The sequence below is a fragment of the Penicillium canescens genome (assembly GCF_028828765.1).
Source record: "Penicillium canescens strain IBT 15451 chromosome Unknown utg000009l_segment0_segment0, whole genome shotgun sequence".
Taxonomy (NCBI): domain Eukaryota; kingdom Fungi; phylum Ascomycota; class Eurotiomycetes; order Eurotiales; family Aspergillaceae; genus Penicillium; species Penicillium canescens.
The window spans coordinates 1186954-1211479 of NW_026703971.1; the positions used below are offsets into that span (position 1 = coordinate 1186954).

The 24526-nt window shown below is 49.3% G+C and overlaps 5 protein-coding genes across 5 annotated transcripts; all 5 read left to right on the forward strand.

The window, feature by feature from the left end:
• Positions 1 to 10225: 10225 nt before the first annotated feature.
• On the forward strand, positions 10226 to 10540 carry N7446_011919 (uncharacterized protein; the record flags this gene model as incomplete). The annotated part of the gene is made up of 1 exon (XM_058520661.1): positions 10226 to 10540. The coding sequence occupies one exon, from the start codon at positions 10226 to 10228 to the stop codon at positions 10538 to 10540; it is 315 nt and encodes a 104-aa protein (XP_058366947.1).
• Positions 10541 to 10547: 7 nt separating this feature from the next.
• Positions 10548 to 11177, forward strand: N7446_011920 (uncharacterized protein; the record flags this gene model as incomplete). The annotated part of the gene is made up of 1 exon (XM_058520662.1): positions 10548 to 11177. One exon carries the CDS (start codon positions 10548 to 10550, stop codon positions 11175 to 11177), a length of 630 nt encoding a protein of 209 aa, XP_058366948.1.
• An 817-nt stretch (positions 11178 to 11994) lies between these two features.
• N7446_011921 (uncharacterized protein) lies at positions 11995 to 12522 on the forward strand (the record flags this gene model as incomplete). The annotated part of the gene is made up of 1 exon (XM_058520663.1): positions 11995 to 12522. One exon carries the CDS (start codon positions 11995 to 11997, stop codon positions 12520 to 12522), a length of 528 nt encoding a protein of 175 aa, XP_058366949.1.
• Positions 12523 to 23809: 11287 nt separating this feature from the next.
• On the forward strand, positions 23810 to 24103 carry N7446_011922 (uncharacterized protein; the record flags this gene model as incomplete). Its single annotated transcript, XM_058520664.1, has 1 exon — positions 23810 to 24103. The coding sequence occupies one exon, from the start codon at positions 23810 to 23812 to the stop codon at positions 24101 to 24103; it is 294 nt and encodes a 97-aa protein (XP_058366950.1).
• Positions 24104 to 24181: 78 nt separating this feature from the next.
• On the forward strand, positions 24182 to 24517 carry N7446_011923 (uncharacterized protein; the record flags this gene model as incomplete). The annotated part of the gene is made up of 2 exons (XM_058520665.1): positions 24182 to 24403; positions 24425 to 24517. The coding sequence occupies 2 exons, from the start codon at positions 24182 to 24184 to the stop codon at positions 24515 to 24517; spliced, it is 315 nt and encodes a 104-aa protein (XP_058366951.1).
• Positions 24518 to 24526: the final 9 nt, after the last annotated feature.

A 24526-nucleotide genomic window follows, 5' to 3' on the forward strand; every position in this document is an offset into this window, starting at 1 on the left:
AACCGTCGATCTTCTCACTAAGGAGCAACCTCAGCTTCGCACCAAGCTTCGCCACGTCGATATCCACAATAACTGGCTTCGTCAAGAAGTTGAAGCCGGCACTATCTCAATCAAATGGGTTCCCACAGCCGAAATGGCCGCCGATGGACTCACTAAGCTGCTTCCATCACAGTCCCATGCGCAATTCATTCAGACACTAGGATTGGTCGACATTAAGCACTTGGTGGAGGACAAAGTGGCATGAAAGAGAAGCAGAATGGCTGCTGAGGGGGTGTGTCAAGAAAAGCGGTCCTTACAGTACTAGCTTACTCGAGTTTTAGCAGCACCCATTTTGCTTACTCATTTGCTACAGTATAAATGGCTACTTCGCCAAGCCATACACCGCTTCATGAGCATTGGTTAAATAGCGCAGCATCAGCTTGTCCTAGAATTTACACTCATTCTATGATATCAAGGCCGACCAATGGTCTGTTGTAGAACTAGCGCGTACCGTATCTCTTGGAATCGACACTATATAAAAAAATGCTGACTAAACTGTAACGAGCCTCATTACAGTTCACCCCATGGGATAGTTCACCCCATGGGATAGGAAATGCTCGCTGGCATCGTACGACGCGCGTAAATTGCTGGATTTGCTGCTCAGCCTCTGATAACCCTTGCTGCCGCCGACGGCCGCCATGGTTAACGGGTGCGACCCAGCCATGGCATTTACGCCAATGGTAGCGTAAGGTCCCAATAGAACGGGCGATAAATTGACAAAATAGATCCTTTTCACATAAAATGCCGTCCGAAAAAACTGGCAAATTAGCAATTGGCTGGTCTACGACCGTCGGGGGCTGCCATTCATCGCATTCATGCGCGCGATCGGAGGTTTGAACAATATACGCGATTTGACGTGCCGTACGTATTGGAAGTCGATGGTTCGCTGATTGAAGGTGTCGTAAGACCTCTCTCGGTCTTACAACGTGCTCGCATTTCTTACACACGAAGACTGGGTCTGTCGAAGGTTGGTGAAAGAATTGGTCTTGCATAACGAAGGTGTAGATATCTATATCTAATTATAATGAATTGCATGAAATTTGACGAATGTCGAATGCTGACTTTGGGGTTAAATGGTGTAAAAGAAAAGTGAGATGATAGCTAGGAAGCTTCAAAACCCCCTGAATCAATTGCTACCCCTCTTGATCATTATAGACTAGCATTATCGAGGTTGTTCTATTCGTCTAGAGTGCTGTGGTAGCGTCTTAGGTGCTAATCGTATACCGTAATGGTACACCCCAACAAAACATCTCTAATTTTCAATCGCTATTTTCTCAATAATTACTAGGCTGTGCATGCTCCGAAGCGAATAGGAGATATTTCACATAGTCTATTATAACTCATAAAAATTTCAGACCGATCGGAGTTCAGTAGACCTCAGTAGTCTAACGAGGAAAAGAACCTGGAGTCTTGCGGGACCCACTTTTTATGTCCCATAGTTAACGGGAAACCCTAACCTGGAGTCTAGTAGACTCCAGCAACCCCCGTGGGATAGGGAGTACTGATAACCCGTCTTATTAGCGTTACAACCAGTATTTCCTATTCCGGCACTTGTGGGCCACATAATGTCTGCTTTCTCTGGGAGAGACCCCATTTTACCGTTGACAAAGGAGTCATTACTGTGAGTAGTGAGCAACTATTCTTGTCACTTTTAGTTGTGTAAGCATACTGAGTAAAGCAGACTCAGGAGTTTGATATCGCCACCAATAAGGCTTGCGGCTCTCCATCTGTGACGCCGTTTGAGGCCCATATAATGCATCAGGATAGCGATGCTGGAGGCGCTGGTATGTACCTCTCCATCTCATCGGTTCCTATGTTCTGTTTCACCTGCTTTGTCTTCCCTGCTCTGCTACGTCATCGAAACAAATGATAAAAATGAAGGCTTGCTAATTGGATAGCTGACTATGGTGCTTGCTATTCTATGACGTACCATGGGTGTCCAGGCCCGGTAGAAGCTTCATCTACTCTTCCCCGCTGTCCAGATGGCTATTGAGCACTGTACCCGATTCGGACAGATGACTCTGCTCGATATGCTTTAGGTATCCCTGTTTTGGTGCTACCATTACTCCGTTCGGCTCACCCTATACCTCTGATTATAAACAGCCCTATTCGGATACGGGGCGTGAGAAGACTCGTGAACGAATCAACGCTTTTATCAGGGAAAGTGGCATATTTGATGCAGTGCTCATTGATGATGATGATGATGATGATGATGATATTTCTTATACCTAATGGAGCCTGCCTAAGCGTGCGGTAAGCTATGTAGGTCGGTGCACCCGGACTGGCACCACAAGAAACCTTCTTTTAACGCCGAATTCACAATAGAAATGACCGGACGGTCTGTCCTAGTGCTTTAAAGCGACCGAGTGACCAATTGTTCAGTATGTTGTATTTTGTTCAATGCAATCCAGGGCGCCCCCCGGAACTCAGATCGTACTTTGTTGAGCTTTGCGGCACTGTTACACCTTTTCTCAATCTAGCTACCACAGAGGGGACATCCTTCTTTCCTAGCGGCCCGAGTTAAACGGCTAGTACTTCGGAAGGTAAGCTGAAAGGCTAGACCGGTGACAGTTTTCCCCACCCGCCTTTTATTGCGTACCGCAGTAGCTACCCCTACCCCGGGTCTACCATCCAGGTCCTAGCCAAGTCAACCAAGGCGTAGGCTTTCTTCGGTAGGTGCCTCTAGGGTAAAAGTTGTGAAAGTGACAGGATTCGAACCCGCAGTCCCAGCTAGCATTTTCGCGTAAGACCTAACCAGTGACGCACTACTGTTTACGCCACACAACCCCCCTTCTCATATGCCCCGTCTCGGTTTCTTGCCCATTTAGCCAATCGCCACATACCCTGTGGGCCATCTTCAACGACCTGCTGGACTCGGCGCCGGTGCGCTCTTGACAAGGTTTTCTTGACGAGTCGCGTTTTCTTGTTGCGTGCTTCCGAGTAGCACATCCAGTCGTAGGGGTCTTTGGTTCTCGTGTGTCTGCGACGGAGGCGACGAACTTCTTTGACCGCAACTTTACACTCGTCGTCAAAGTCGGGGTTCGACCACGCGGATGGTTTTGCCCATGGGGTTGATTCCTCGATTGCTGACTGGATCACACCCATTAGCTCCTGGCATTTGGCTTCTATCCTCTGCGGATCTGCCTGGTATAGGCCTCTTGCCTGTAGACCTCCTTCGATCTTCTGGATGAGTTTCTGATCATCAGTTGCGTTCCAGTTTCTTCTCTTCTGTTGTACTGCAATGGGTGTAATAATATCAAGCACAGTCCTGATCGGGGAATGGTCGGATACATGTTCGATGTCATCAGCTCTCTCGCAATGGATCAGCCTGTTGACAAGGTTAGATGTGATGAAGGTGAGGTCAATCACCGATGACTGATCGTTTCGAGACCAGGTAGGTCTGCCTTGTTGGGTTGTCAACTCGAGTTCCCATTTATTGGCGATTTCTAGGAGTTGCTTGGCCTCCTGATCGGCCCTGGTCCCTATTCCTCCCCATCTCGGGTGATGCGCGTTCATATCTCCAAGGATGATGTGTTCTCCATGAGGTCGTTTTGACAGCTCATTTCTTAGATGTCTAAGGGTATTGCTGCCCGGCCTATTGTATATGTTGTGTATGAAGAGATCTGTCCAGTCTCTGCCTTGATGAGCCTTTCTAAGTTTCAGTAACTGGTAGTCCTGTGAGACGAGTTGACACGACCAATGGCTCGGGCCAAGCCTTTTAGAGACAAACAGGCATACTCCCGGTTGGGAGAGATCCGAGGCTTGGACTTGATCATCCTGGCCTTGGGTTGATCCGTCAGCAGCTACTTTTGGTGGGTAGATTAGCTGGAAAGTTGCCGTCGCTGGTTGGTGCGTTGTGTGTTGCATTTCGTTCTTCCATGGCTCCTGCACCGCGACGACGTCCGCCGCGAGGACATTTCTGTCTCTGAGGAACGTTGCCATCACTGGCCACGATTTGTGTACGTTGTATTGAAGAATCTCAAACGATTTCATTGATGAGTTTGTTCGTCATCGCTTCGTTCGCTGGCCTCGTGCCATACTTCATCATTTGGGTCTTCGATTGTTGGTGCATCCGTCGTAAAAAGCGGCGGAGATGATCCAATCGGTATCGCTTGCCGCTGCGTGTATTTCAGAATCACCAATTTGCGGTATTCGGGGCTCTCCGGGTCCAATTCCCCCTCGTCATCAGGCCCGGACGTGTTACTGGCCTCATTGACAGTGGTGACCTCGTTGATGAATTGGGTAAGTCGGTGTTCTAGGCTATCTTGCTGAGTGTCAGGTTGAGGGAGACTGGCCGGAGTGGGTTGAATGCTGAGCCATTCATTGTCGTCTGGTTGCTCGTCCATGGTGTCGTCCGGCTCGCCTGTGCGGCGCCTTTTCGAGGCCGCTTGGAGCCTTGTGGACCCTTGGCATGCCAGCGGTATCACTGTTGGTTTGGGATTCTTTGGCCTCGTTCTTGAGCCCTTTGGGCGACCAGGGCCTCTTTTGAGCTGAGTAGGCTGAGTCGGTTCAGTGACCTCCTCTGGTAATGTTTCTACTTCTATCGCTGCAGTCTCCACGTCGAGTACAGCATCCTGGGGGTTCCATGGGGGCTCTTCTCCCCGTTGCCCCTCCGGAGCGTGTATCGACGCTTCGAGTCCATTCGCAACCATGGGGTCTGCCCTAGTCGAAGGTGCTTCGTTGCCGGTGCTTGCCGTCACTTGGAGGTGCATAGGAACGCGGTGATATGCAGGGCAGTTGGCCAGCGCTTGTTTGGCTTCGTTCATCGCTGCAACCTTCACCGGACATTCCCGACTTGTAGGGCGATGCCCTTCGCCACAATTGGCGCACTTGACTGGTATCGCTTGCCCCTTCGTCGACGGACACTCCCAGGTCGGGTGTCCGTTGGCGCAGTGACCGCATTTGAAGAAGTTGGAACAGTGTGACTGGATATGCCCCGGCTTTTGGCATTTTCTGCATAGCTTTATCCGCCCCTCACGACAGAATCGTGATGCATTGTGAATTTGCTTCCCCCACACGATTCCCGAGATGATCGCGCGATTAGCCACGACTGGGCTGGTGAACTCGATCAGGATGGAGCCCACCGCCCTCTCACCCGGACGGGTCATCCATCCTAGATACTGAATCTTAGCGCCTTCGCCCCAGTTGTTCTGCCTGAGCAGCTCAGCCGCAACGTCAACCATCGTCTCCGGAGTAACCTTCATCGACCTCACGGGAATATGGTACGCCACCACTCCCCATGACGGTTCTTGGACCACCGAGCCTGGTCCAAAGGCTCTCAGCCACGCAGCATGTTTGCGGAGGACCTCTGCCCCTGCCGCACTGTTGGCGATCATTGCCACATCCCCCGACGGCAATTTTCGAGCGGCGACAAAGAAAGCCTGTCCGGCCAGTACCCCTGAATTCTTCTGACGGGCATTTGATACCCTCTGTCGTTCAGCCCTCTCGACCAGATCTTTTGGTGTCAATCCACGGATTTGCTCGCGGTTCATTCCGACCTTGACGATGACCTCTCGGTCCTCGCGAAGTTCCATTTCCGGTACTCCTGGAGACGATGTGCCGCCGCTCCGGGTGATAGGAGCCGCAGCCGTAGCCAAGTCGCGCTGCCATTCTTTGGCCCGGAAGTTGCGCCACGCTGCCGCAGAGTTCGCCGCGGGGGTAGATAGTGCCGTCGATAATGTGTTCGTTGTCTTTTCAATGGTATTAATTCGCTGGTTCAGGCGTTCGGTGCCGGCGTTGATCTTGGTCAGCGCCTCAAGTACCTTGGCCATCCCCTGACCGTCTCCCAGTTGGGCGTTTAGTGCGTACTGGCGGACGGCACGAATATATCCAGTGACGTACCGGTCCTCCGTGCCACTGTTCTCGATGTGGTTAAGCACCCGGCGGGCCCCTTCCGCGATGTCGTCCATGGATCGGCGCGGATCCGCGAGGGCCGTGGTTTTTGGTGTTCCTCTCCTGTCAGGGGGCAAAATCTGTGCGTTCGCACCCGTCCCAACCATCGCTGCCATCTCCCCTATGAAAAGGGTATCAGGCCGTAGCGCTTGAGGTTACGATTACGATGAACTAATTCACGAGGCCGTGAGACTCTGATTGGCTGGATATTTCAAGAAAACGTTTTTGCCAAGAAAGAGTTGTCCCTTCCCAAGAAACAGTTGTTTCCATGTTGATACCCTTTTCTTCATCGTACTCTTTCTTCATTTGTCTTTCTCTGAATTGCCGAGTTGCCTGGTCCTCCTTATTCTTCATAAGACACTATGCAGTGAGTGGTATGATGTATTGCTCTAATTCATTTTACTTTAGACCGGGCTCGTACCTTAAGCACTGCATCATATTAGCGATGAGGCAAGTCTGACTTTTGGCAGTGGAATGTCGACTCAAATATTACGCCGAAATCGAGACACAGGTAAAGCGGCCAACTAACTCATGTTCTATTGCGGATAACTTAAAAAATCCGACCAAGCGAAACTAAATGTGCCAAGTCATTCCATAGGACTTGAATATGCATTCGAAGAAAAGAGCGCAATCTTTCAACCTGTCCTCCCTGTCAATCTACGATCGCTGTCATTGAATTGTGAATCCCGATAATTTCTCGAACCTCGTCCAAAGTGGGACGCGCTGACAACTGATTATATATCAGGGAATATCTGATAGCATGTTCTAATTTGCTGCAGAGACTGATAATATCGGGGCGAGTTGCTGCAACATGGAACATCAACGCCTTCATCTGCATCTCTATGAGATGGCCATTTTCTCTGCAGGATGTTAGCCGGGAAAAAGTTGAACCTTATGGTAGCGCGTACATTATCCTTCCACAGCCTTGACCAAGAAGCAAATATCTACAATGTATTATAGCTGTTACAGCCAAAAGCAAATTGAAACGATCCTGTGCATTCAACAGTATCAAGTCGGGGGAGGCAAAGGAAGACGAATCTATCTGCTATGATGGTATTTGATATGCCCCATGCTAAAGAGCGCCTTCCCTTATCATGCCAATTCGGCCGTGTTTGTTCCCATCGTCAAATCCCCATACAGTACGTATACATCTCCACTGTGACTGAACTTGGCATGGCCGGATATGATGGGAAAGGACTCAAGTGTGACCGATGCTTCAGCTTATTAGGGCACTCTGTACCACTGACACCGTCTGTTGATTGTGGTACAGTCGAAGAATCTATTGCCCTGGGCTTTATCTCATAAAGGGATCCACTCTGGGAATAGGCAGGGGATAAAGTCAAACTCCTAGCCAGGAGAACTTCAAGGAGGAGAAACTGATAACGTAGCTGGCACAAATCACATTCCACAATTACTATTGATCTCCGCATTATTGCCGAGAGGGTAAACGTTATAATCAAAGCGGCAGGCCAGCCCCGGTGGCTGTGACATCACTCAACAATAGTTTAATCAATCATTGTTGTGATTGAACATTTATATGGAAAGTAGGAAAGCAATCAATGATTTCCGAGGTAATACCGAATAATCTACCCTTGATGCATGTTTAGTCAATACATGTAAGTTACCACATGGGAATACCGTGGCGATTTCTGGGGTAAGCAATGGTAACATCGATCGGCCATCCCTTGATAAGTTGCGGTCTGCCTTGGAAATACAAATATGCATATGTATTTCATTTTTTATTTGTATACATAACATTACATATTAGAACCCGTTCTATAACCCTCCTCAATCCACAGGTACATGCTCACAATAGCTCTATTTAGTTTCACACTTAGATCTCATCAGTACGTCTAAGCAGCCACTCAAGGTGTCGATAAGCCGCACGTGGCTGGTACTGCGGCTGCATATGACCAGACTGATAAGTCTCAACCCACATAAGACCACGCTCATAGTGCTGAACACCCATGATACCCTGAGGCCCATCTAGATCCGAAGCATTGTTTTCAGCAAAGACATCAGCATACAGCAAATCCGGGATCTTGATGTCAATAGGCGTAGACGGCTTCTCCTGGAAACCGAGATGACCATTCCAGGTCATGTTCTGGATAGCCATGAGCGTGCCGTTGGTGATGATGACCATATCGAAGTCACCATTAGCAATTAGAACGCGGTTTGTGGCTTCGATGACCTGCGGTAGGACGTGCTCGATTGGATTTGCGGAAATATCGCCTTCTTGTTCGGGGCCGGCGTTTCCGCCTACGAATACGGCTTCGGCGGAGCACTCGGCCCAGGTGACGTTGGGTGCGTGGAGGGCTTCTTTGACGTCTGCGCGGTCAAAGTAGACTGTTGATCCTGCTGCTGGGAAGCCGATGACGTCCCAGAGGAGGGGGCACATTAGGTTGATCTCGTACAGGTCGAAGCAAGGGTTGATGTGGAAGACTTCGTAGTAGATGAGGTTGAAGAGGTCACAGTCGGCGTCTGTGGTATAGTTGAAAAACATTGGCGGTTGCGTTTCGGGTGGTGGAAAGGTGAGGTATTTGTCGATGAAATCCTCGTATCCGCAGGACTTATGCTTTTTCTCGAGCTCTGCCATGAAAGATTCGTTAAAGTTGAATAGATTGGCGTTTTTCTGGACGAAGGGTACAACAGGGATCTCTTCTTGTACGTAGTCGAATTGTCCAATACATGGATCGTATGCCAATGCACCTGGAAACTGTCAGACTAGTTTCAAATTTCCTCTCAATACCACTTACCGTCAAGGTCAAAGTACTCCTTGTCCTTCTCATCCAGCATCGCAGCGGAGATATAGGGCACATATCTTCCGGCGTAACTCTCTCCAGTGACATAGATCTTGGAGTTTTTAATCCCGAAAAGATCCTGGAAATTCTTGAAGAATTTGATAAAGTCCTGCGCAGTCTCCTCTTGGGAATTGGCAGTTGGGGTACCAATTGAGTATCCCGTTCCAACAGGTTGATCAACCCTTCACAATGTTAACAAGCAATTTCTCAATTCGATCCAAGTGAGATACAATACTCACCACAGCACATTGGTCAAGTTAACCCAAGCATACGGGTTCTCCACCGGCGCAGAAGTGCCCGGCTGCCACAAGAATCGACCAGTCTCCTGCAAGAAACTCATCATGGAACTACATCCAGGACCACCGTTAAGCCAGATGGTGACTTCGTCAACAGGCTCGTTGATAGTAGGCTGGAAGATGAAAAACAGCGCTCGAGACTCGTTATGTTTATCAATCGGCACCAAACCAGAGTACATCTCGCCGAGATCAAAGGGAACATCGGGTAGGGAGTCCACCAAGTAAGCTATCAATCTATTAGCTCTTATCCTGGTGTTATAATCGGAGCAGCTTAACACCCACGCTTAGTATTCTTGCTGAGAAAGCGAAAGTCTTTCTTCGGGTGTGATTTCTCCTCGCTTCGAGCCTCAATGGCTCGTTTAGCCCTTTCCTGAGGCACGCGTGCCTTCTGTCCGAATTTACCATGCTTGGAAGCATCCACGACCTCCGAGCCTAATGGCAGGGCCAGAAGTGCGGATGTAACCACCGATTTGAGCAACATTCTGTTGGGATTGGGGAATTGGGGTGTGTATAGGTGTCCCGAATCAGGAACCAAGGGGGAGTGAAATGTTCGTTCGCTCATTTGAGTGAGGGGAAGCACAGCTATATAACTCCGGGATTGGTGGGAGTTGATCGGAAGATTGGAGAACTTACCTAGCTTCGGACTAACTGATGCTTCTTCTACGCCTCCGCGGCCCCTGTCGATTGTGATTATTCACTGATATCAGTTCCAGTGGGGTCATTGCCCATACCCGGAAAAGGAAATTTGTCTCTGAGTCTGCTAGTCTGCCACTATTATTGTTTGGAGCATAGCATCTTTCTTGTGGGATTGCTATCTCAACGACGCTGCTGTTGGAATGAATGATTTGTGCATGGTCATGGCTGCATCTGCGGCATTGAGTGGATACGCACAGATGTGACCAGGGTCGGAGCAGCGACGGCCAGTTAGTGGGTACATACCCTTTCAGATCGACATTAATAAGGGGGCGAAGTGTCCTCCCAAAACAGCTGAGCAAAACTGGGGTCAGGTTTCCGCCCAACTGTTAAACACTGCAAACGGGCCACACTTGGGTTAGAAGGGATTCAAAGCTGACTTCCCAGCCTCTTCAAAACCAGCCTCAACACGTCAATACTTTATAAATTCATTATTTGCACATCGTCTGAATAGAGGCTGTAGTATTGACCCCTTTGACAGCCACACACACTGATTTTATGGCAATGGATATTTCTCAACATCCGGACATCACCAGCTTGCTTCTCAAGCCAGATAACCTTCCAGGAGAGGATGTCGAAGGAATGGATTACTCACGATGTGTGGCTCTACACAACTACCTGATCCAATATGCTTGGCTCGCTGAAGGCCGTCCACTGTCAACTCTGAATGTCAACAGCACCAACTTTTTCACGGTCCACGGTGCTGAAGCTGAGGCTCTTCGTCCAAGACTTGATCCGTCGATGGTGGCTTTCCTTGACAACGCTATAATACCTCTTTGGGAAGGATTTAGCGAAACGCCACTCTCTATTTTCGCATAGGGACTCAATGGGCCACAATCACCCTTTTGGGGGCGTTATCTACCACCAACGCCACCATCGCGTCGCGATCTTCATGCATACTGATGACTGGGGCTTCGGGTTTCAAGTTAAGGATCATCCAGACGTTTGGAACCCATTCGAGACAGTGCTCTTCCACTGGATCGACCTGATTCGTATTGGAAAAGTCGTGGCTGCGCCTCATGAAGAGCCAGCGCTATTCGAATTCAAGAAGATCGGGCCCTGGGAGTGGCGGCCCTATAGCGAAGCCCAGGTTACTACGTGTGTCGACGCGTGGGATCGGTTGTGTCAGGTTATCGAGATGCGCATCTCGCAGCTTCCAAACCCACCATCACTGATCAGCCCCGATTCCGGGACTGATGCGGATAATCCAGAGCCACTGGTCGCATCAAGCGTCCTAGACGCCGCCTCGGTGCTCGATCCTTGCTTTACGCGTTCGTTTCTGTCACGCGCGAGACGACCCTCATTCCAATACAACGCTCCAGGCCTACTCCTGCCCCTGGCTGACTTGTCTGGGTTTGTGGCATCACAGACATTTACTGCATTGCCCCTTTCCCAGTATACCGTACCGCCAGTGTGCCTTTTCACCGCCGACACCGGAGACCAGCGTCCTGTCTAGCTTACGAGATTTACAGGTCCATGGGTGTTTATGGAGGATTTCTATTCATCATCTACCGATACGCACACACCGTCTCGCATTTCTGCGGGTCTGTATACTACAGCAGTGGATAGAAAATGTGATGACATGGTCGAGGATGGATTTCAGCTATCTCTCCCGTTCACCGTCAATGCTGGTTATGGCAGGAAGCTAGGCGCACGAAAAAGCGATGGGGAGCTTGTTGGTAGGGACAGGTTTTCAGAACTCTTTCAGCATGGATTCAAGCCTTTTGGTGGTAACTACTACCGCCCTCAGCGGCTGGGGCGTTTGTTGGATTGTTGGCGCAAGCTGGTTGAAGATGGTGTCTCGTCTGTTGGGCCGGACGGGGTAGAAGTACAATCGATACTTTCAAAGATGCTGAGACGCAGAGTCGTTGGAGGGATTGTTATATCCCTCCCTCGTGGTAGATATCCCAATTATATCCCGCCTTCAATCCAGAAACTATTTCTGGGCTCTGTGGGGATGGACCAGGTAGTCACCCGAAGACGTCCTGAGAGGGATATGCAATTCATATGATACACCACTGTAATTCTGAAATAAGCGAATTTAGATATTAAAGCATAAACATTTTGCCGTGCCATAAAATAATTTTTAGGCTGGCTAAAGCTCGATTTAAGAATCCTTATTCCACGTGCAAAAAAGCACTCGTCAGTCCGTGTTTACCAGAGATAACTACAGGAGACGGGACATTATTAAACTGGCATGCCCTCACGCCAACTTCCTCGCTAAACCCTTCCGCCAAACTCTTCAACAAACCCACATTCAGACCAATTCCCCTATGGGATCAACAGCCAATTCTCTCGTGCTGGAGCCGGCTACCCCGGAAGACGTCCCTGCGATCACAGAGGTGTGGTTCGCTGCGTTGACACAGCCAGTGATTGGGCACCTATTTCCCAACACCCTCGGTATGCACAAGTGGCACCAGGACTGGCACCATGGCGACTTTCAGACGAAGCCGTACCAAAAGTACCTGCGCGTGGTTGACGTCAACTCGAAGGATGAGCAAAGCCGATCGCGGCTAGTTGCCTTTGGCAAATGGGACCTGTCCATGCCCGAAGAGCGAGGTCGTCGCTTTTCGCATTGGCATGCGGACTCACCTTTTCAGGAATGCGAGGACTTCATTTCAGCGCTCGAGAAGGAGAGGAAGCGCGTTTACCGCTCCGCACGAATTTTCGAACTGTTCGAAATTCGCGAATTTCGTCGAATCGAATCGAATTCGAACCTTGGTTTTTGGGCTTCGAATCTATGGGCGATTCGATTCGTCAAAATTCGCGAATTTCGAACAGGTTCGCGAACTATTATCTAGCTTTCTTAGGAAAACCAGGTTCTGAGATGAACTTTCGAGATGTCCGGTCTCTGCAGGAAGACCTCAGCAAATCAATCCATGGACGGAATCACGACTGCCCGTTTTAGATAGATTCACGCGTATTACATTAGGAACTGAATATTCCACTCCCACAATAGGGCTTATAAACCTTCTCTCGATATCTACCTCTGCTGCTGGTATAGCAAGATGATCTTGGGCTACCTTAGCCATACAAGTAAATTCAAGTCTGTTGGCCTTCCACCAGTTCAGTATAAATTCAGTCTGGCCCTGGCTTCTTTCGAAACCAGTGCTGATTGTAGGAGTATCAAAATACTGGTCGATATCAGATTCAGCGACGTTATACTGTGTAGGCTAAAAGGCTTCCAGAAATCGATATTCGAAGCTCTTCCAATTAGTGCTTAGAGTAGTCGATACAGGCTGTTTTGGGGTGGGATATGCTTTCTTCAGGAACGCCCTGATTCGGCCAATAATCTTCTCTCCATCTGGTAGCGTTTTGAGCCACTTGGTCTTGATTCGAGGGTCCAGAACGCTTGCGATATAGTATATATCGTTGTCTTTGGCGCAGTCGTGGTACTGCTCCAGGAGTGAGATTCCATCGGAAATAAGAATAGTTATTGCTGGCGAGACCTTCTGCCACTCGCCTCGTCGTTCCTTGATAGCGAAGAGTATAGAATGGAGCTCTTCAAACATACGCGCCGCCATATGAATTGAAGGGCTATCTCGGGAGACGTACTCAGTATATTCGTTGAAGGGAGCCAGGATTTTCTTGACATCTGAGAGCTGTCTCCAGTCGTTCGGTGTGAGACGTAAGGCTTCAATGTCTGGTTCATCGTTGACTGTATCTTCGAGCTGCCGGCGGCACTCTTCAGCTCTCTCAATCATAACAAAGGTAGAGTTCCATCGAGTATCAACATCGTAGTTGATAGCTTTTGTACATCCAGGTCGATTATCCCACCTCTGTATTCGCTGAGGAGATCGCGCAATCCAAAGGACAAGTAGTCGAAGCTTTGCAATAGGTGAAGTAGGAGCATTGATCATCTTCCAGCTCCTCTTAGCAACATCATCAAGAAGATCACAGGCTTCCTTATGCGAGCTGGCGCGTAGAGACCTCAATATAGTTTTCATAACCAAATTCAAGATATGAGCAAAGCAGCGGATTTGGGAGTTCTGGGTAAACTTCATCCTCCCTTCTCGGATGATGGTCTCGGCCAGGTACTTATCATACCGCTGAGACAGCCTTCGGTAAAGGCATCGGTGTAGGGTGTCATTATTAGATGCGTTGTCGGCTGTAATCGTCATAACTTTATCAGATATATGCAACCTCTCAAGAACCGTCGCGACGATATCAGCAAGGTTCTCTCCAGAGTGGTTGCCTTCGATTTCAACAAACTCAATACAAGCTCGATATTGCTGAAAAGTAGAGGTCATCCAGTGAGCACTAATTGCCAGCATTGGCAACGAGTTCTGACTTGTCCAACCATCAAGAGATAGCGCGATTGACGAAGCTGAAGACATCAAGATTAGAAGCTCATTGTCAAGAGCATCAAGCCGAAGATATAATCGGCGTGAAACAGTATCCGCACTTAGTACGGAGTCCTGAAAGCCTGCAGACCTCAGCATGGCCTTAAATGAAGGTTGTTCGACGCATGTAAACGGCTGGCAGGTCGATACAATCCAATTCAGGGCAGCTTCTTCGAATGGGAGCTTCTTTTCCTTAGAAATCCATGAGCTTAATGGTCCTTGGCACTCTGGATGACCGTCCTGAAAGAGCTTGTGTGTTCGCTGCAGGTGCTGTTTCAACGCCGTGGTTGAAGATCGCAGTTTAGATGCAAATCGAAAGAATCGACAGCTAGATGGCGATACAATACACTGGTGTTTAAGCTCGAGCCGCTCCTTATTTCCTAGTCTCCAGGTACCAGATTCAGGTGTTGTACGGTAGTGTTTCCATACCCAGCTCCGCTCTTTCGACCCACTCTCATCTTTCTGCTTGATTTTAACCCTCTCAACCTCGTATTCGATCTGAGATTGATTGGGATGGGCATATGTCCGTATCAAGGTTCGATAAACTTCTAGAAACATCGCTGGGAGCCGTAGGGGACGTTGAAATCGGAGGAGTCGGTGACTTAGAGGCGGGCTGGACCGCTCTCTTCTTTCGAGGGGGCGGGGGTGATACATCCTCTGCAAGGAGGCCGTATTTATTAAACGCCGCATAATCGCGTTTATTCTTCCTAGTATTAGGACAATCGAATGTTGTAGCAAGTGGAGAAGTCATCTAACGTTACATTAGTATATCAAGCTGGTGTCTTGCTTGATTGCTTACTCTGGAGCACCCAGAAGTGGTGGTTTTCGATAGCTTTTTTTACCTCGATTCGAATGTTGTTCTGATTGAAAGCACGTACGCGCGGAGACGCGTTCTTGTGGAATCTCCGCTAACCCGATTAGACGATCCATTTACTCTACATTGAATAAAATATGCAACTATTGATATTTTGGCTCTATATTGATGTGTTACGTGTATCTCGAGGGGATCTATGAGATAATCTAAATTTGAAGCGAAACCGACTATAAATAAGGTTGTGTTCTTACTGAATAAACTTAGGGGTAAAGAATATATATTATGTGCATGGACGTAGCTGGCGAAAACCCATGTAGCCGTGTCACGGGACGACCCCCAACCCTCCGGGTAGGGGGTGTCCCACAGCCATAATGCAATTAACAGCCATAATGCAAATTTTCAATTTCTTCAACTTCTAGCTCACTTTTTAGACGTATAAGGTCCAGAATCCATGAAATAAAGCCCATCAATAGCCTCATTAGCCAATAATGTATCAACCTCCTCATTTTCAAGTGTTTCCTCCAATTCCTTAGCCGCCAAATCGGCCGCCATTTTCTCTGCGTCTTTCTGCCAAGCACGAAGCTTCGACTCATCTTCTTTCTCACACCTTCGCTGTACTAGCCTATTGCCTGAAATCGATGAAAGGGGACTCTTTGTAGCACCCTTCACCCATCGCTTGCTTTTTGTAGGTTTTTTCCTAGGCGTTTTATGGCTAAGGGCGCGCGCAAGACTCATCTCAGCAAGTTCCGCATTGTATAGAGACGATTTTCCGGCATCAATTGCGCGCCGTAGATGCTTCCGAATTTTATGTAAATCAGGATTCGGGTTATCAAGTAGCGGGAAAACTGTCTTCTCCAATTTTTCAATACGCGCATAAGAATTGGGCGGAGAATTGGTCGCTGAACTTGGGAATTCGCGGGTAGGTGACGGCTCGTCGTACATACGTAAGGTCTCTTCGTCCGAATACTGCCCTAAATTACCCAAAACTTGTGTCGGATCTAGTGGCCAGATACCAGTAGATTTAAACGAGGTTTGGATAGTTTTGGACTTTAAGGCGTGGCGTCGGACGGCGTCAATATTGCGGAAAAAATCGCGTTTTTCGTTGCTTCCACCCCACGCCACAACCTCAGTATTCGCCATTTTAAACTCATGTTTTAGGCTTAAAAAAGCCTCAGCATCAAGGGGCTGACATATATGAGTCGTGTGAGGTACAAAATACCAAGGAATAATCAGGTTTTCCTTACAAAAATCGAGAAATTCGATAGTTGTATGAGACGTATGATTATCCATTAGCAAAAGCCTCGGTCGCCCACGTCGTACGCGGTTTTTTGTGGCTTCATGAAATGAGCATAGCCATCGGTAAGCAGTCTCACTATCCGTCCAGCCACTAGACGTTAAGTGGATAATTTTGTACGCCGAAGAAGAGGTTGACATATTACTATACCAGTCTTCCATGTGGACGCTACCTTTGATTAGAAACCACGGAAACATCACCCAGCCATCAGCGGCAATACATTCAATGCCAGTAATAGTTTCACCTCGATCTCCAGTAGCAATACTAGCAGTTTGGCGCGTAGAGACGACGTGTTGGTTAAGTCCTTCTCCATTTTGGAAGCCGGTTTCATCCCAATTATAGATCTCATGAGGTTCAAAACCATGCTCACGGTAGAGACACTCAAGCCTATCATACCAATGGCTAATAACTCCAGGGTCCTCAGCTTGAATTCGTAAAGACTCCTTTGATTTTTGGGTAATAAGCTTGATGTGTGGAGGTAGACGCCGTATAAGCCGATAGCTATACATTGAACTAACAACTCTCTCCGAAACCGCTATTTTCAACAGGCGATTTGCGGCAATTTCAATATCTTTTGCAGTTGGAGGTGTATAGCAAGAATTTAGCACTTCGATCCAGCTAATTAATGCATTTTCCTGATTCGAATTCAATGCATTATTGGTGGTAGGGCGATCGGAGAGAGATGTCTGTCCGTTTTTGCGACCGCGAAGCTTCGAATAAGACACGCGATAATGGTCCGCAGCCTTACGTAGAGATGAAAATTTTCGCGTAGTATAAGCATGTAATGCCTTAGCTAGCAGATCCTCTTCATCACGAGCTTTTTTAGGCATTTTTGGTGGGTAGAAATACGCGTAAAAGTTGAAAAGGTAGGAAATTTGCATTATGGAGGTTAATTGCATTATGGCTGTGGGACACCCCCTACCCGGAGGGTTGGGGGTCGTCCCGTGACACGGCTATATTGATACTGCCCTACAGCTTATTTGATCCAAGGCCAAATCGTTTAAATTTTATATCAAAGACCAACCTCAGCTTAGTTATATCTGTACCTGTTAACTTAATAAGGGTTGTTTATTAGACTACAAGTCTGGTGTCGATTGCTGCTTATAACTGATGGTGTTCAACTACAGGTACTGCCCGACTTGGTTTACCGCCTTCCCAATGAGGATTTAATACAAAAAAGTTCGCGAACACCGAATCGAATTCGAACTGGTCATGAATTCGAATTCGTACGAATCGTTATTTTCAATATTAATTCGAATCGAATCGAATCAGGCAAAAGTTCGATTCGATTCGATTCGTGCGGAGCGGTACAGTCAGGAACGTAAAGTGTAGATCCCAGGGCTAGATCTCATTTTCCTAGAAACTAAGAATAGCCTTAGGAGCTAAATTGAGGTTCCTAGGGGATAAACAGCTCCTAGAAATGCTTTTGAGGTTCCCAGGGCCAACAGATTGGTTCTCAGAGTAAGTTAACAAGCACGAGAGTTTGTCAGTCTTGCCTGTGCTTTTCTGCCAATAATCCCCGCCTTCACGCGACACGGCTCCACTGAGATGAATCCTCTGTTTCTTGTCACCGCCGTTAGGTATCATGAAAACAGAACTTTTATCTACCACTACAGTTTCGAGCTCAGACATTTTCGGAATCAGCGAAGCAGTCAATAGCTACTGGCTATGGTGTATTGGTGTCCAGCACTTACGAGATGAAACGGTCGCGTTGTACTTCGGAGTTTAACCATCGGTATTTCATTTCTTGCTAATTTGCTTCAAAATTCTATATCACGGCTATAACGGCTGTAACCTGTGATCACCTACGCTGAGTGGAATTGAGTCGTGCCGATCGGCGAAGCGGTGCAGCGGTGGAAGGTTGTCGCGGTAGATGAGTTCCTGCTAGTCTGGCTGAGCGACGGGGCCCACCAGAGGGAGATGGATCGCTTGCCGTGTGGACGGAATATGTCTCGGCATCCGACGAGGGGATTCGTAAGGGGCGAATGATGGCATCTAGGGCCCCTTCGTTTCGGCTGCGGTCATCAGTGTCTTGGTCGTCTCAGAAATAAGGTCGTTCACACTTACCACACACAGCATGACGTGCCAAACCCTGTATCTCGCTTTTCCAGCCATTCTTCGGCGCACGACAGATGACAGAGCGATGTGCACTGACCGCAGTGCAAGATCACGCTCTCGTCCGCATGGTCTTCATCCTCGGTCTGGCAGAACACACAGTAGATGCTGTCGACGTGGACGCTGTCGACCTCTTCACTCGAGGTGAGACTCTGGAGCGTCAATTCTTGGAAACCAGCCCGGATATTAGTTGCCGATGAGAGGATGGCTGGTCGGGTCGGCGAAACGCGCCATGGAACACTGTTCGTCCGCAGCATTGCAGAAGTCACAAATGGATTGGATGGCTGCACTGGCTCGGGGTTGGTTGACAGGGGCACCGGTGGTGGTGATGACCGGGTGTTGTCTGATGCAGGGCGTCGCCTGGAGGCTGACGATGTCTGACGCTGGCCCCGATGTACAATGACTGACGGAGAAGCCATTCTGGAGCCATGTGGTACTCGCGCCTGGTTGCGGACGGCGGCTTCATACCACTGCTGGCCAACTTGGTCGGCCTGCCGTTGCCGGTGCCATCTCGCGCAGAGGAAGTCTCTGGCGACATCACAGAGCTTGGACTGCAACGATAACAAGTCAAACGGCTCTCTGGCGAGATTGGTCAACTTTTGATGGCCGATCTTGGTGTCTTCAACTTTGATCGAGTTTTTGCACGGCTCGCCTTTTTTCGTCATGCCGCAACAGGAGCCAGGACCGCCATTGGGGCTGACCTCTATCTCACAAACAAGAAACGGATTCCAAGGCAGCATGGTAGTTATTGAGGTGGTCGTCAAAGGCAGAAAATGCTTCGGATTGTGGTGGTGTTGGGCAATCCACTGCGGCGTTCCCTCGCCAGCTTTATATGCCATCGCCGTGGGCTCCTTACCTACATGGCTGCGTGGCTGGCATGGAACACTTCCTTGAAACAGTCGGTACGTCGAAGAATGCATTCACACGCAGTATGCGCTGTATACAGCCGATCAGTGGCCTGCATGAAGGGATATCATTCCAGACCACTGCTGCAATCAGCTGCACATTTGACTATCCATCGCGGAGACCATACATTGGCGAACAGATTGGCTACTGCGGTAGGCAGCGAAGTCGACAAATGCTGCGTTAGGTTCTGGGTTGCCTATGAATTTCGAAGTGCGTGATAGGTTGTGATTTGTTCTTATGGCGCTAGATGCAGATGTGGGTACGCAGAGATAGATTCAGTTCCCATGCCATCGACACACTACCAGGAACAGTTTTGGCGTTCCCAGGAGCTACACTCCAGAGATTCTCCAACTCCGCCTTAACGTGTTTGTCAAGGCTTTGATGCTGCCGTGTGATTGCTACGCACCTCTCAGCGGAGTGACAGACTACACTCCTAGCTGACCACGGAATTTAGCTGAGGTGAGTATATAAAGGCCTCCCATATCCTACTTTCACATCTCTCACCTCACCCCTATATACGTTTCGTTTGCTCCATCCGCTGTCCAATCATGGTCTGTTTCAAATCGTTCTTACTGAGTTTACCGATGAGCTAATACATTACAGCCAAACATCAGAGACCTGCCCAACGAGCTTTTGCTGTGGATTGTGTCGTATTTGGACGGTAGTGCATTATTTGCCCTCACAAAATCATGCAAAGACTTTGATTTTAAACTGCAGCCCAGCATCTGGAAATACAACGCCAAATTTCAGAACAGCAATCTGTTGCACTTGGCCGTCAATTACGACAACGTTGGTCTTGTGGAGGCTTTGCTCCAGCACAACGCCAACATCAATGCATTTTACCGAGGCAAAACTCCTTTAATGAGGGCGCTCAAATACTCTTCCGCTGCTGTGCGGGACCTCTTGCTCAGTCGTGGAGACCTAGACATCAACATTCAAAATCAAGCGCGGGAGAGCGCCCTGTGGTATGCCGTCCGCTACGGAACTTTTTCCACCGTCAAGCGCGTTCTAGAACAACCCAAGGTCCAGGTGGACATCAAGCACAAACACGGCCGAACGGCGCTCCACCTAGCAGTCTTCGCAGGCCGAATAGGGCTCGTGCATCTGCTACTTTCTAGAGGCAGCGACCCTGATCTACAGGATGATTCGGGCCACTCGCCATGGGACCGGGCACGTCGCTTCAATAGGCCCGTGATGGAAATGATTTTTCAAACGATCCGATGGCCGAGGTGTTTCTTGGTACCCGATCATCACAGGAGGCTGAGCTACCTCTTCACCAAGCAGTGGCCTATGGGTCGGTAGATGTTGTCAAACGGCTTCTCGGACAAAAGGGCCTGAATTTGGACATCCAGAACCGGAATGGCTATACGCCGCTCCATCTCGCCATTCAAAGTGATCGCCTAGAAATGGTCAATTTGCTCCTAAGTCACCCCCGTGCCAACGTGGACTGCAAAGACAAAGAAGGCAATACGCCTCTTTGGCTGTCAACGTACTTGTCACACGACGAGATAACCGAGAGGCTACTGGCCGAGAACGGCATCGATGTCAACTTCGTCGGAGGCTACGGGAGGCGCGAGGGGCCTTCTACATCGCTTCATCACGCGGCAGCCAGATTGGACACTGCAGTTTTACGGCAGCTGCTTGCGGTGCCAGGAATAGATCTCAATCACTGTGTTGCAGGCCACTCTCCAATGTCTGCTGCCGCATCGCACGAAAGTGTGGACACGGTTGCTTGTCTACTGAGTATGGCGGGCGTAGAGATTAATGGAATGAATTTAATAGATCCGCCTATTTGTCGAGCGGTTGCACATGGCCATCTCGATGTGGTACGACTTTTAGTGCAACAAGACGCACGTCTGAACATCAACGAAAGCACGATCGCAACTCACGACACTGCTCTCTGCATGGCTGCCCGTGGCGGTGACTTGGAGATGGTCCAGGCGCTGCTACGCCATGATCGAATTGATGTAAGCGTCAGAAGTCAATATTCTGAGGATCCATTGATGTTGGCCGTCAAGGGTGGACATTTCCCGATTGTTGACGCACTTGTGGTCAATCCCGGACTTAATTACTTCAGCCTGAAGAGATCGCTGGATCTAGCAAGGAACGATTGCATCCTGAGGGCCATTCGAAGCAGAATGGAAGACGTCAATACTCCACAAAGATTGTTGAAGCGGTCTCCAAGGGGAAGGTTGGGTGGTCTGTTAGGGCTGGCGACGTCTAACCCAAGTAGCTCTTCCGATGCAATGCGAGACGGCCGATTCATTCGACCCTTCCTCCGCTAGCTATACTGCCCACATTGTCACTGGATCCGTATTTTTGTCTATAATATATTGAATTAATAGAAGTGACCTAGAACAAGCCGGACTATCCGCTGACACACTCCGCAAAGGCTATCATATGCCTTCTTAATGTGAACAACTAAAAAGACATAACCTGGCATGCGCTAATCCTCTTCATTGTGAAATTGTTGGTTATTTTCCACGTTGTAAAAGACATAAGACAAATATGAACATGCAATGCTTCACTCTTCTCTTGCGTTGTCCAAGAACCCTGGTAGATTGAGTCTGGAAGGGTGATCCCAGTCATCGAGTACGCGAGTCAGTCGAACCCGAGATGATTCCAGTGCCTGCTCGAAAAAGCGCAGCCGAGACAGCTGCTTGTCGTGGCGCAGCTGAAGTCCGTCCCTCTCTTTAGTCAGGTGTCTGCTAGCCTCCTTCAAGATCTGATTGCTCTGCTCTAAGTTCTGATCATCGATGTGTTTGGATAGGCGTCGATAGAGTCCGACAATTCGACCTGCTGGAAAGGCAAACTTGGGATCGTCGCGTTCGAGGTCTGTTAGCACCTTCAAAATAGGTTGAAAGGGCTCTGTCGCCAAGGTATGTCTTGTTTCTGCTTCCTGTTGCGAGGGAGAGAGCTGCGATGGTTAGCAAGAGCATTAGAAGCTGAGCCGCTTTACTTACCAGTGGAGGGACTTGATTAGAAGTCTTCCTCGAATTGCCCTTTTCACAAATGGTTGGCAACGCACTGGGCTGTTGTTCTCCTTCCTTTTCCTGGTCTGGCGTGCTGTTAGGGGCATCCATCTCAACCATGATCACGAGTTCAAAAGTTGACTCCCGTCAACAAGGACGGCCAAGCTTCAACGGGTTGACGGGTTGAGTACTGACGCTTTCCGCAGCCTAGAGGGACAGAACCACACACAGCGCAGACAATCAACACTCGAGCGAGGCCAGATAATTTCCATGTTTTTTAGATGAAAATTGTGAGCGCTCTTGGTAAGTTCAAAGAATGAACAGCTTCGGTTGCCTCAGTATTATGACCGTAGATTCAACAGTGACCCAACGTTTCTTAACCGACTCACTTTGACTCACTCTCTACTTGACTCTAGCATGTTTTCTCGGTGAGCATCTAAAGCCAAACCAAGAAATTTGCTGCAAATAGTTGCGGTATATGTTACAACACGCCTCACCTAGGATAGGCATTGTGTCTTTCAACGTTTGCCACCTAGCAGAGCACGTACGCGACAGGAGCTGAGAAGCCTATAAATACGTCCTCTCCCCACGAGGTTTGTTTTACAATTCCATCACTTGGCCACGCAAAGTCGAGCAGGCCTTGCGTGTGAGGAAACTGATAAGTTCTTCCCTTCAACCCTACTGAAATTTCCACTGTACTGACATCTATGGATACATCGTGGGCCGACAAGCTAGAAATTGCTTGTGAGAATGAGATTCCCACCAGGTCCACTATGCCACCCATGCCAGCCGATCAAGAAGCAGATTGGGGTTAGCTGGTCAAAGCAGCTATGCGAACATCTGTCCACCATAGCAGCCGACCACTGTCCCGCCCCTGAATATATCGATGCAAAAGAGGTTTTCGCACAGGTATGTAGATTTCAACGCAACCCTTCCGAAACTGGACTGACTTCAAAGACGATGCGAAAGAACTATCCATGCGTTCCGTCCATTGCGCGCAAAGCCACGAACCCTTTCCGGTGTCTTCTTTCAGAACAGGTAAGTCACTCATTGTCTCGCCGACAAAAAGCTAATGATGGACAGGAAACCGTTGACAGCGCACCAAAGTGAGCCCGAACCAGCACTCCGTCAGTGCTCCACGCAGAGTCATGGCTTACACACCATTTCTGGCCCTGTCGCTTCAAACCATGCAACATGTCCTATGTAAAATACTGCAGACAAGGCTGCGGGCCAACAGCAGGATGCATAAGCCCCAGACGTTCGTTGTACACGATGAGGTGAGTGCAATGTCACGCCTCCTGCTGCGCCGGGTCCGATAATCTGTGCCAAGTCTGGTATCCCAAACACAAAAACCACTGACATCTTCATGCCGTTGTAGGAGCAGCCCATCACCAATCTCGAAAACTGTTGTGGCGAGTAACCTATGCCCGCCGAGTCAGATAAGACCAAGGGGCCGACGCGCTCCATCGCGTCTTACGCCCTCCACCTCAGCGCCTTCATGCACCCAGGCCTCAAATTGGCGGAACTTCTGGAGCGCTTCATGCTTCCATCTCATGGCATATATATGCCCACGAGCCACGAGAATAATCGTCAGTAAAAGTGATCACGTACCTGGAGCCATCTTTGGCAATCGGTATTTCCATAATGTCCGAATGGATCGATTCAAACATTCTCGATGAGTGCAGACGTGGCCGCCTTGCAGGGAGTTCCTCTTCTGATGCTGCTTACCCGACATGCACGCCGGGCACTGCGGTGTTCCAGCAGCTGCGCCTGGGTCAGCGGGCGGTACGGGGTGCCGGTCTGCCGGAGGACCACCCTCAAGTCTCCCCGGTTCAGATGTCCCATCCGAGCGTGCCACAACGCTTCGGAGGCCTGGTCCACTCCTTTGCACGCATCGTCTTCGAGTATCACAGCTTCACTACCGAGTTCAGAGGTTGACGTTGCGCATTCTGCGTCACTTGACTCCCGAGGCTCGTCGACGTCCATGGCCACCGCCTGCGGTTCCAGGGAATCTGCATGGTCATGGGTCGTCGGCGCCCTCGCCAGTTGGACTCGCTCTCGAGATCTCTTGCTCACATGGCACCGCAGGATCAACAGATCCTCCTCCGCATGGTAGGCGGTCCCCACGGTTCGTCCTCGGCGTTGCACAAAGACGTTCTGCGGGTGCGCCACCACCGAGTAGCGGCCTCGCAACAGCTTCGGCACGCTGATCAGGTTCATCCCGACGCGTGGCGCGAAGTACGCATTCTTTAACACCAGGGGTTGGTTGCACTTCCCCCGCGGCGTGAGCTTCACCGTACCAATCCCTTCGGCTCCACTGGATCGCCCGCCATGTCCAGCATCTCGCGGTAGGGCCGCAGA